This window comes from Denticeps clupeoides, chromosome 14 (assembly GCF_900700375.1).
Source record: "Denticeps clupeoides chromosome 14, fDenClu1.1, whole genome shotgun sequence".
Lineage (NCBI taxonomy): Eukaryota > Metazoa > Chordata > Actinopteri > Clupeiformes > Denticipitidae > Denticeps > Denticeps clupeoides.
The window spans coordinates 6,630,771-6,642,975 of NC_041720.1; the positions used below are offsets into that span (position 1 = coordinate 6,630,771).

General features: G+C 46.5%; 1 protein-coding gene and 1 long non-coding RNA gene across 2 annotated transcripts; both read left to right on the forward strand.

Annotated features, from left to right (window-relative positions):
* Positions 1-1,321: 1,321 nt before the first annotated feature.
* LOC114803162 (uncharacterized) lies at positions 1,322-3,684 on the forward strand. The gene is made up of 3 exons (XR_003751884.1): positions 1,322-1,547; positions 1,784-1,870; positions 3,527-3,684. It is a non-coding gene; the product is annotated as an uncharacterized LOC114803162 (long non-coding RNA).
* Positions 3,685-7,968: 4,284 nt separating this feature from the next.
* On the forward strand, positions 7,969-9,987 carry LOC114803151 (G-protein coupled receptor 6-like). The gene is made up of 2 exons (XM_029002519.1): positions 7,969-8,083; positions 8,397-9,987. Exon 2 carries the CDS (start codon positions 8,403-8,405, stop codon positions 9,378-9,380), a length of 978 nt encoding a protein of 325 aa, XP_028858352.1. The 5' UTR covers positions 7,969-8,083; positions 8,397-8,402; the 3' UTR covers positions 9,381-9,987.
* Positions 9,988-12,205: the final 2,218 nt, after the last annotated feature.

Below are 12,205 nucleotides of genomic sequence, written 5' to 3' on the forward strand. Positions count from 1 at the left end.
AATTCTGCAGTGTTGTGATACACACAAGCTGGCACCAGGCTGGTACACTGAATGAGTAACACATGTTGTGGAGTGCTGACAAAGAAAATTAGATAATTAGATATTTTTGACAATTAAGTTATTTTATTGGAAAATCACGCATAACACATAACATCCAGGTTTCCTACGGTCATTAACAAACTGCAAAAATCATGGAATTTGAAGAGAATCTGAAACAAAAGTAATTTAAATTTTCATTTACAGCATTTATCAGATGCCCTTATCCAGAGCGACTTACAGTCAGTAGTTACAGGGACAGTCCCCCCCTGGAGACACTCAGGGTTAAGTGTCTTGCTGAGGGACACAATGGTAGTAAGTGGGGTTTGAACCTGGGTCTTCTGGTTCACAGGCAAGTGTGTTACCCACTAGGCTACTACCACCTATCTGATTGATACATGAATGTATGATGAAGTATAAAATTATTTTCTACCTTTTACACGAGCTGCATGAACTTGAAGGAAGAAACTGATGTTTAAGTTAAGCTTTTCAGGATTGTCATCAGTGTAGTTTATTGGAAGGGTGCAGGTTCCAATCCTGAGGTCCCCACACACTGGTCCCCGGGCACCTGTCATGGCTGTGTCACGGCTGTGTCACCGTGTGCTGTGCTGCAGTGTTTCACAATGACAATCACTTCACTTTCATGACAAACCAGGCAGAGAGGAAAAGAAATAGCATCATTCTGTAGACAGTTTATATATTGTTTCACAATGGATTAAACCCACGTTCTGTACTTTATGGTTGGGTTTCATCTCTGCATGCAACGTGATCTCAATGAGCTGAACTTCAAATGTCATAAATCCCAATCCTACACACCTGTGCTTGTGTGTTATTTGTGTGCTTGCACATTATCCTCTGGTTCCCTCGAATCTTTCCTGGTTCAGGCGGCCGTTTTCAATGTTGGGTCGTTTTTGATGGATCGTTTTATTTTTACTGGATCAGTCCTCACGTGTTGGGCTCGTGCACACACACACACACACACACACACACATTCTCATTCCTGCTAGACAGGCCGTGCACAAGGACTGATGGCCTCAGTATCTGAAAAAAAAAAAAAACGGCGACTAATAAAATATTTAGAGATTAGTTTATGAACCCGCTGCTCTTACAGCTCAGCATTCTACATCTGAGATGTGATTAATGTCGAAATATGTTATTTATTAATTTCATTGATGTCTAGAATCATGCCATAGATTTAAGCCATATGTTGTCACCAACAAGTATCTCTGCATGTGGGTGTTTTCTTATATTTTTGATTGATTTATTTATTTGTTTGGCATGTCATGATTATATATTTCGTATTGAATCTGTAGTAATTTACAACATTAGCAACGTCTGGACAGGAGTATTGATCAATTTCATGTGGTTTTCATTTATAAAACTGCTTGTGTGACATGAGTCTGACTTCTGACTTCTGCTCTTTAGGATGTCCAGTCCCAGCTGATGAAAGAAAGTTATGGTCTCCACCTCTCCGAGCCGCTTGCTGAGCAGGACCTGCTCATCTACCACAGGTGTTTATGTGTGTATGTGTTATGTGTGTCTTAGAAAGGGTTGTGCGTATGATTCACACAACGATTGATTTGATTTGTGATCGTGAATTGTGATTTCATTGGTTGAGGCAGATTTTAATAACCTTGAACCTGAGTTTGTTTAGTGTGTGTATGTGTTTGTAGTCAGGCGAGCATCAGACCGATTTATGACTTTGTCACTTTGAGATGTATGTACAATAGACCTGTTCTGTTTTCAGGTTCGCTCACCTGGGCCAGAACCAACATAAAGTGGAGAAAACCGACCGACAAGCTGAGCAGCGGCCACTGGAGAATGTAATAAACTTGTAAGTGTATATACACAGACACACACACACGGCTTATACACACATCTTGCGGACATAATGTGAAAGTGATTTTTTTTTTGTCACTGTGATGCACAGCACAGCATACTTCTGATTACGAATCCACATCCTTATGCCTCCGTTGCCCCAAACTGTCAAATCGTTGTATTTCATTCTAATTTTCTACTTGAACAGTTTTTGGGGCGGTGGGGGCCTAGCGGTTAAGGAAGTGGCCCCGTAATCAGAAGGTTGACTGTTCGAATCCCAACCCACCAAGGTGCCACTGAACAAAGCACCATCCCCATAAACTGCTCCCCGGGCGCCTGTCATGGCTGCCCTCTGATCACCAAGGATGATGGTTAAAAGCAGAGGACACACTTTGTTGTGTGCACCGTGTGCTGTGTATCATGCTGACAATCACTTCACTTTCTCACAACACACACACACACACACGTGTTGAGCTACTTTGCTTCCTCTGTCACACACACAAAGATAAAAAGTTTCATTGAGTGCCGAGTTCCTCAGCCGTGGCTCCTTTGTTGTGACCGTTCCCGGCGCAGCCTTCATCGAGGTGAAACGTGCCTGTGAAGGCTGTGGACCTTCAAGCATGTGCAGCAACTCAAGATGTTCTGCTGAAGAGCCTGCACAAGGTGATCAGTGATTCACCAGGAGCAAGAAAACACGCCACCCAAGATCCACCATTCAACACTGGCTTTCTTCATTTCAGAAATGTTCTTCAAACTACCCTTCAAACTAAGGAAATACATGAATGGCCACATCAGAGCCTGACATGATTGGTTGGAAGTGATAAATGTAGGTGGGCCTTCTGTTGAAGTAGCTCACCGTTAAGCTGACAAAGACACGCCTGTGACCATGTGCTGTGAAAGGTCATGAGTGTCTGGCGTGTGTCTAAATTTAAATTTCTCATTCATGTGTGTTAGTGGGTGGGTGGCACACATGATGTTAACACACACCTTCTCACGTGGTCAGATTCTGACATCATGTGACGCTAAGTGCACTGTGTTGTCACTGAGGTGAGGAGATAATTTATGCTTTTAGGCTGTCTTGGACTGACAGGACGTATCTGTCCTCTGTGTGTGTGTGTCTGAGAGAGAGAGAGAGAGAAAGACTGAAAGCATGCATATACACACACACACACACACACACACACAGTCTACCGGTAGATTTACCATGCTGAAGTTTTCATCCATGGTTGTGTGATAACTGTCATTGCTCTGTCACACACACTCTTACTCACTTAAGTGAAGGATCAGGCTTTTAAAAGAGATAGCTATGTGACTCTACTCTTTCAAAAGGTCACCGAAGAGTATGTGTGTGTGTGTGTGTGTGTGTGTTTGTCTGTTTCTCCCATTGTTCTTGTGAGACCTCAGTATTGAGCAGAAATAGGACTTCATTTTTAGTGCACTGCGTCGTCATGGGAAACAGGTTATTTCACCTTACTGTCCAAACAGCACGTGTACAGGGCAGCTGAATGTGTGTGTGTGGTGTGTGTGTGTGTGGTGTGGGTGGGTTCACTGAGAGATCTAAAATTACATTGGGCACCAGGTCTACGAGTAACTTCACAAATTCTGACCCTTATGTATTTTAATTACTCTAATTGTGTTTGTGTGTGTGTGTGTGTGTGTGTCCGTCCTGCAGGAGTCCGGTGTCATCTTTCACTGCTGACAGTGTGTATGAGGTGTGTGTTCCGCGTGTGGACGCCGAGAGCCGGGCGCTGTTTGAGGGTCACGTTCAAGCCAATAGAGGCATCATCAGGAGCCTCCGGCCTGAAGACACACTCCTGTACCGTGAATATGTCAAGAAACCGTTACATGTAACACACCACACACACACACTGTAAATAACTGTACTTTACATGCACAGTAACCCGAGTTCTGCTGGACACGTGCGACACACATGATCTACAGACTTAATCGGGAGCACATGCATGACACACACCACAGAAACACACTCCACTCTTTTAGCCAAACATGCAACTGTTACACAGCAGGGTGGGGGCCCTGTTGCTTATTCTACAGTATTATACTACTATCTTTAAAATTCCTTGAAGAGCTCATGCCTGCTTCCCATAGCAGATGAATAATAATAAATCATATTTAAATATGACTAACGCCTTTCTTTCCTCACATTCCTGATGTACAGTTAAAATGTTTTTTATGAATGTGAACGGTTGTTGCTGAGCAGGAACCACATCATGTATTCTGTTCTGATGCTGTTGACATATTTATATTGTGAAGGCTGAAAAAATCAAATAAAAGCAATTGAATGCATTCTTTTCGGCTTTTCTTTCTGTGCGATCCCACAGTCACATTTTCACACGACACCACACACATACACACACACACACACAGCCCAATGGGAGCATATTAACTATTAGACCTCATTAGCCCTGTCCAGGATAACAAAGCTCCTGTTTTATTAAAAAGCTGAGCGCGTGTGTGTGTGAACGTGCCCCGACTTTCACGTTCTGAGGCCTGCACGACCACGAGTTCATACAGGTAATTACGATGCTGAGGACCATCGTCACGGTGAACGTGTGTGTTTTCACTTATCTCAGCCATTAGGGATTTCTCTGTTTTAATCTTTTAGTCCAATCATCACCTATTTGCAGGGCCCAGAGCAAACCTGAGGGGGGCGCTGTATGCAGGTGAGCTTTTTCCCCTTTACAGCTGTGTATTGCAGGAATTTCGGGAGTGTTTGTCTCTAGCGCTACTAAAGGGTGTAACAAAGAACAGCATTAATATATCTGTATGTCTATTAGGAGTATATCAGCATCGTGTGAAGGTCAATACGCTGTGCACTAACTGAGAGAACATTGAAAGAAGATTAAAGACATTTACAGCATTTATCAGATGCCCTTTTCCAGAGCGACTTGGAATTAGTAGGTTCAGTCCCCCTGGAGACACTCGGGGTTAAGTGTCTTGCTCAAGGACACAAAGTGGGGTTTGAACCTGGGTCTTCTGGTTCATATGCGAGTGTGTTACCCACTAGGCTACTACCATTCTAGACCAGACACCATGAAGGAGGATTGCTGGGCAAATGAGGCGTGGCCCATGTGACTGCTCACAGCACGATAGTAGCTCAAGTGTTTCCCAACCCTGGTCCTGGAGGAACATCTGCCAGGAAGTTTTTGTTCCAACCCACATCCACCCCACTCATTATTAGGCCATTCAGTAACACCTGATTACGATAGGGCTGGAGTGAAGATTCTTTGGCAGATGTTACTCCAGGACCATGGTTGGGAAACGATAGTTAGCTCTGAACCTGTTTAATCTAAAAGAGTCTGTAAACTAAGTGGTCTGTAATACTGTATCTGAAGTATCTTTCCAAAAATTCAGCCTTGATGCACAATTACAGCCACTTTGAGCCAGTCCCACAATGAGATTTCCCCAGGATGCACCGTTTCTGTGTCTGTAGCTTTAAATGCTAATGAGAAAAGTGAAAGTGAAGTTCTGCAGCACAGCAAACGGTGCATACAACTAAATCTGTCATCTTCATTAGCTCATCACCCTTGATTAGGTGCCCGAGGAGCAGTGTGTGGGGATGGTGCCTTGATCAGTAGCACCTTGATCAGTAGCATTCGAACCACCAGACAGGTCAGCTTCCTTACCTGCTAGGCTAGCGCTGCCCGTAAGGGTTAGGAGGGGCGGTACGAGGAGGAGAGCGGCCTATAGAAGTAAGTGGATTACTTCTTATTAATGTTAAATCATCTCACCAGTGACCATTTCATATCAGGGGACCTTAATAAATTATTTCAGACTGTTCATTCTGTTTCATCTGATTATTTCAGTCCATTCTTTCTCTTTTTGTCTTCCAAATTCAATTTTATTAATATGTTTGATTCAGTATTTACAAGTAAAAAGTTAAGGCCAAATAGACCGTGAACTATGCTCCAGCCCTCTTCTCGACACTTTTTCTTTTTCCTCCCCATCTTCAGGGAAGTGAATGCCACGTTTATTAATGTGTTAATCACTGAGATTCATAAAAAAAAAAAAAAAAAAATATTTTAAGGGGGGTGGGCATGTCCACCTTGCAGGGAGCAAAAGAGCGGCAACCAATCATCGTTCCTCGCGCTCGACAACGCAGTCGCATATTAACCCTTATAAAACCCGACTGATGTGCCAACGTGTTTATTAATTTATGACGATAAATTAAGGTTCAATGAGTCAGATTTTTTCCACTGACTATATGTACCTTCACGATTGCTTTGCACACCTACTGTCATCACCATGAGCAGCTTCATGAGATGCTCATTACCACAAGTAAAGGGATGAGCGGAGGCGAGTGGGCTGCTTCAGGCGGTTGAGAGAAGCAGAGAGTGAAAAGCGCGGTTCAGTGCTGAAAAGAGCCTCACAGATGAAACCTTTCGCTCTGTTCGCTGTTGTTGTCCACTACATGCTTTTTGAGTTTTCGGTTATATTCTACGATGTAGAAAGTTGGAAAAGGAAAGAAATCCACGAACGAGACACTGTGTTGTGTGACTGGCTGTGCATCTCTACCACCTTAAGTTAGACGATGGTGAAAGTGAAGTGATTGTCTACAGTCTGTGAAATGTGTCCTCTGCTTTAAAACCATCACCCTTGGTGAGCACTGAGCAGCCAGGACAGGCGCCCGGGGAGCAGTGTGTTGGGGACGGTGCTTTGCTCAGTGGCACCTTGGCGGACCGGGATTTAAACCGGTAAACGTTCCGATAACGTGTCCGGTTCCTTACCTGCTAGGCCACCACTGCCAATGGTTTCCAACAGTCCTGAAGGTTTATGCTAAACACTTTCTTATCATTTACTTGTGTAAACGAGCATCTCATCAAGTGGCTTTTGAGGATGACGATAGTGAACAAAGCCGCCATTAAGGTCCGAAAAGCATATTTCGCTTTCTCCTGCCAGAAAAATGCAAAATATATTTCTTGCACTTTTATTCATCAAAACGTCCCCCATCTTAGTCTCCATAGCCGCCACAGAGTCGGTGCATCCAGACTTTTGACTGGTACTATATTTAAAGGGAATCGTAATGCCCATTATGCTGCTTGATGTATTGAGGTTTAATATTTTAATAGCAGTGTTGAGTTAGTGTTGTTTGGTTTGTGGTGCCCGCACCGTACCTGCCCGCTGTTGTGCTGGTGATAAATGCCGAGGGGAAGCAAAGAAAAGAGGAAGGGAGAAAATGGAAAGGGACAGGGCACAGATGAGACATATTCAGGGCCGAATCACAGGTACACACAGTGCGTACTGAGCAAAGGACGAGCTGGTGTTATAAATTCACGTGTGAGACCATTAACACACACACACACACACACACAGACAGTAATCACAGTGACAGATCTACTGGCTGATAAAGCTCCTTCACTTTACAGCCCAGTAGAAGAAACTACACACACTTGTTACAATTGTGCCTATGAGGTTGTGTGTGTGTGTGTGTGTGTGTGAGTGTAGAGCACCAACAGTATTTGTGTTACATTGTGTTACATTAAGGAGCGGCCCCATAATCAGAAGGTTGCCGGTTCGAATCCCGGTCCGCCAAGGTGCCAGTCTGTCATGGCTGTCCACTGCCTCACCAAGGGTTATGGTTAAAAGCAGAGGACACGTTTCGTTGTGTCACCGTGTGCTGTGCTGCAGTGTTTCACAATGACAATCACTTTACTTTCACTTTCACTCTCTCCGCAGAGTGGTGTGTGTGTGTGTGTGCGTGTGTGTGTGTGCCATGTGTGTTACTCAGTGTGAATGACTTTGGTATCTGTGCATGTTTTGGGGGTCGACTGTCAGTTTGGGGGTGTGGGGCGGGGCTGCTCCCCAGCATTAAAGGTGAACGTGCTGGTGCGTAAGTTACGTCGATGTTACCGTCTTCTTCGGAACATCACGCTTCACGTGTGCACGCGCCCTCCCCGGACCAGCCAATTAGAACCAGCGGCTCTAATGAACGTATGGGTAATTGTAATTAACGTGTACGCCCGTGTTTCTCTCTCTCTCTCTCTCTCTCTCTCTCTCTGTGTGTGTGTGCGCGACAGACAGGCAGGCAGACAGACAGACACTCGTATTGTGACGTCAGCGGGCTTTATTAGTCCTCCACGCGCCGCCAACGTCAGTGGCTCCGCTGCTCTCGCGCCGCACCGTCGCTCGCCCGGTCCATGGTGCGCGCTCTCGGGGACTCCCGGGGACAGGGACGCTTCGGTCCGACTGGTCCAGCGGCTCGGCTGACACGGTACGAGGCTTTCAGCACCGCGGCCAGCGCCACTTTCTTCCATTACCTGACTGCTATTTAGAAGATCGAAATACTATTAGAACAAAAATAGGAATGTAATAAATCTATGTTTATAATATAATCGACGCGTGGCAGCTGTAGAAATACAGTTTATATGACTTTTTATATATCATTCTTTTTCATTCTGAAGTTTTATCGGTGTCTCGTGGTTCGTTTAATTTTTAAACCTACTATCTTTCAGCGCTTTATTATTGAAGGCACGGATGTTAATCGTATTATTATGAATAATAATTACAAACGTCCCCCTCCGCAGGACCAAATGAACGGCAGCGCGCCCGACAACCACACGCTGGAGCCGCCGTGGGCGCGCGCTAACGGCAGCGCGCTCCCGCTGTCGGCGGCGCGCCCCGACCCCCTGCCCGTCAACCCGTGGGACGTGATGCTGTGCCTCTCGGGCGCCGTGATCGCGTGCGAGAACGCGCTGGTGGTGGCCATCATCTTCTACACGCCGTCGCTGCGGGCGCCCACCTTCGTGCTCATCGGCAGCCTGGCCACGGCGGACCTGCTGGCCGGCGTGGGCCTGATCCTCAACTTCGCCGTCCAGCACGTCAGCCCGTCGGACACGGTGAGCCTGGTGACCGTGGGCTTCCTCGTGGCCTCGTTCGCCGCCTCGGTCAGCAGCCTGCTGGCCATCACCGTGGACCGCTACTTCTCGCTGTACCACGCCCTCACCTACTTCTCCGAGAAGACGCTGCAGTGCGCGCACCTGATGCTGGCGGGGACGTGGGGCGTGTCCGTGTGCCTGGGCCTGCTGCCCGTGCTCGGCTGGAACTGCCTGGCCGAGCCGTCCAGCTGCAGCATCGTGCGGCCTCTGGCCCGGAAACACGTGACCCTGCTGGCCGCCGCCTTCCTCGTGGTGTTCGCGCTCATGCTCAGCCTCTACGTCCAGATCTGCAAGGTGGTGTGCCGCCACGCCCACCAGATCGCGCTGCAGCGCCACTTCTTCAGCCCCCCCCACCTGGTGGCCACCAAGAAGGGCGTGTCCACGCTCGCCATCATCCTGGGCACGTTCGGCGCCAGCTGGCTGCCCTTCGCCATCTACTGCCTGGTGGGCGAGCGCGAGTACCCGCCCGTGTACACGTACGCCACGCTGCTGCCCGCCACCTACAACTCCATGATCAACCCGATCATCTACGCGTACCGGAACGCCGAGATCCAGCGCGCGCTGGCGGTGCTCTTCTGCGGCTGCTTCCAGGCCGGCGCCGGGTACCGCTCCCGGTCCCCGAGCGAGGTGTGACCGGCCGGCCGGCGAGTAGTCGAGTAGCTCGATTAATCGGCTGTACCCATCCGTCTCCGGATCCCTTTTCATGAGGGGGTCGCCTCATTTTTACCTGACAGGACAGCGGCGTGGAGACCCAGGGGACCAGTTTGGGGCCATTCGGCCTTCACCAGCCCATCCGAAGACGCCGAGAGTCTGAATCCGGGCTTAGCCGTGAGAACCACGGTCAGTCGGCCGTTATAAGGACGATATGACAACAGTGTCAGTCCCCGCCACCGCTTTCCTTCTCGAAGACACGACGTCCCACCCAGTGGCGCACAACATCTGCTCTCTTCGAAAGTGGCCCAATGGAGCCATGGCCCAGGACTAGACAAACGAGGGATTGTGGGTAAATGGTCGGGACCCTGCTGGTGGACAGAACTTGTAATTACAGAAGCAGATGAATGGACGATGCATGTAAATGCGACACTGAAATTATTTATTGGGACTCACCTGCACTTTAGCGGGGCTCGATGCCGCGCCCGGAACAGCGCTGTGAACAAAACCGCCGCTACATTGTGAACTTTCGGTTACAAACTTGTGTCGTGAATGTTTAAGATTATAAGGGGACAATGACTTGCACTATACGGATAAAATACGACAGAAAAGGCCGAAGCAGTGTTGCGCTGGCCTCTCTGAAATGATTTGTGACACCATGTACAAAGTTCTGAATTATGATTTTTTTTTTTTTGCCAGTAAAACTGTGTTTTATATGACATGAAGTATTACAAATAAACACAAATTTGTACTTTGGTCTCCTGGTGATTTATTTGCAGGACAGGAAAAAGTGGAACAATAGACCAATACACGAAGTTTATTGGGTCACTTGTTCAGATGGGACATGTCTTCTAATGAAGGAATATCAGAGGAACGTTATTGTAACAGTTTGACTCGAGTCCCAGTGGGTTCACTTGCACTGATGGAAAAAAAGCAATAAAACTGGTCAACTTCATACTGGTACAGCATCTAGTGACGTCATTACTTCAAAAAAAAATCTAGGAATTTACTTAGCTTAAAAGTTGAACAGTATTATATAATGTGCTTGTGTGAGTATATATACAGTCATGTCCAGTTTTGAGAATGACACAAATAGTGTTTTTCACAAAGTTTGCTGCTTCCGTTTTTATCATGGCAATTTGCATAAACTCCATAATGTTATAAGGAATGTTATCAGGTGAACTGCCCTCTTTGAAGTCCCTCTTTGCCCTGAAAATGAACTTAATCACCAAAAACCCATGTCCACTGCATTTCAGCCCTGCTACAAAAAGACCTACTGAGATCATTTCAGTGATCCTCTCATTAACCCAAGTGAGGGTGCTGAGGAGCACAAGGTTGGAGATCATTCTGTCCTGAGTTAAAATAGCAGACTGGACGCTTTAAAAGGAGGGTGATACTTGAAATCATTGTTCTTCCTCTGTTAACCATGGTTACCTGCAAGTCATTGGGTTGCATAAAAAGCTCTTCACAGGCAGGATATTGCTGCTACTGATATCGCACATAATTAAACCATTTATCGGATCATCAAAAACTTCAAGGAGAGAGGTTCAAGTGATGTGAAGAAGGCTTCAGGATGCCAAAGAAAGTCCAGCAAGCGGCAGGACCATCTCCTAAAGATAATTCAGCTGCGGCATCAGGGTGCCACCAGTGCAGAGCTTGTTCAAGAATGGCAGCAGGCGGGTGTGAGGGCATCTGCACGCACAGTGAGGCGAAGAACTTTGGAGGATGACCTGGTATCGAGAAGGAGAGCAAAGAAGCCACTTCTCTCCAAGAAGAACATCAAGGACAGACTGATATTCTGCAGAAAGTACAGGGATTGGACTGCTGAGGACTGGGGTAAAGTCATTTTCTCTGATGAAGCCCCATTTCTATTGTTTGGGGCATCTGGAAAAACGACTGTCTGGAGAAGAAAAGGTGAGCGGTACCATCAGTCCTGTTTCAGTAAATACATCCTGAGACCATTCATGTGTGGGGCTGCTTCTAATCCAAGGGAGGGGGCTCACTCACAATTTTGAACACATGGCAAGAACACAGCCATGAATGAAGAATGGTACCAAAACATCCTCCGACCGCAACTTCTCCCAACCATCCAAGAACAGTTTGGTGAAGATCTATGCCTGTTCCAGCATGAAGGAGCACCGTGCCGTGAGGCCAAAGTGAGAAGTAAGTGGCTCGGGGAACAAAACATTGAAATTTTGGGTCCATGGCCAGTAAACTCCCCGGAACTTAATCCAGTTGAGAACTTGTGGTCAATCCTCAAAGATCAAAAACTCACAAATTCTGACAAACTCCAAACCCTGATTATGAAGGGACGGGTCGCCATCAGTCAGGATTTGGCCCAGAAGTTGACTGACATTACACCAGGGCAAAGTGCAGAGGTCTTGCAAATACTGGGTCCGAATACTTAGGAACATGTGATATTTCAATTTTTTCCTTGTTAATAAATCGGCAAATAGTCAACAACAAAAGTGTACATTAATTAGGAAAAAGGATGTGTGTGTATATATATATATATATATATATATATACACACACACACACACACACACACACACACACACACACACACACACACACAGTTCCACTGTATGTACGTATGTAATGTATGTACGTGTGTGTGTGTGTGTGTGTAAGAGTTTCAGGAATTAATAGGAAAATGTGCTCCATGTCAGGTTCATGCTAGTCTTAGCTTGTGAATGAGGCTCTTAAAGGCGCAGTGTACGTCATCGCCTCATGCATAACTTTCAAAAACGGAACAAGCTGGTTTTGCCAATGGCCGCATAAACCAAGTGCCAATCAAGGAATTC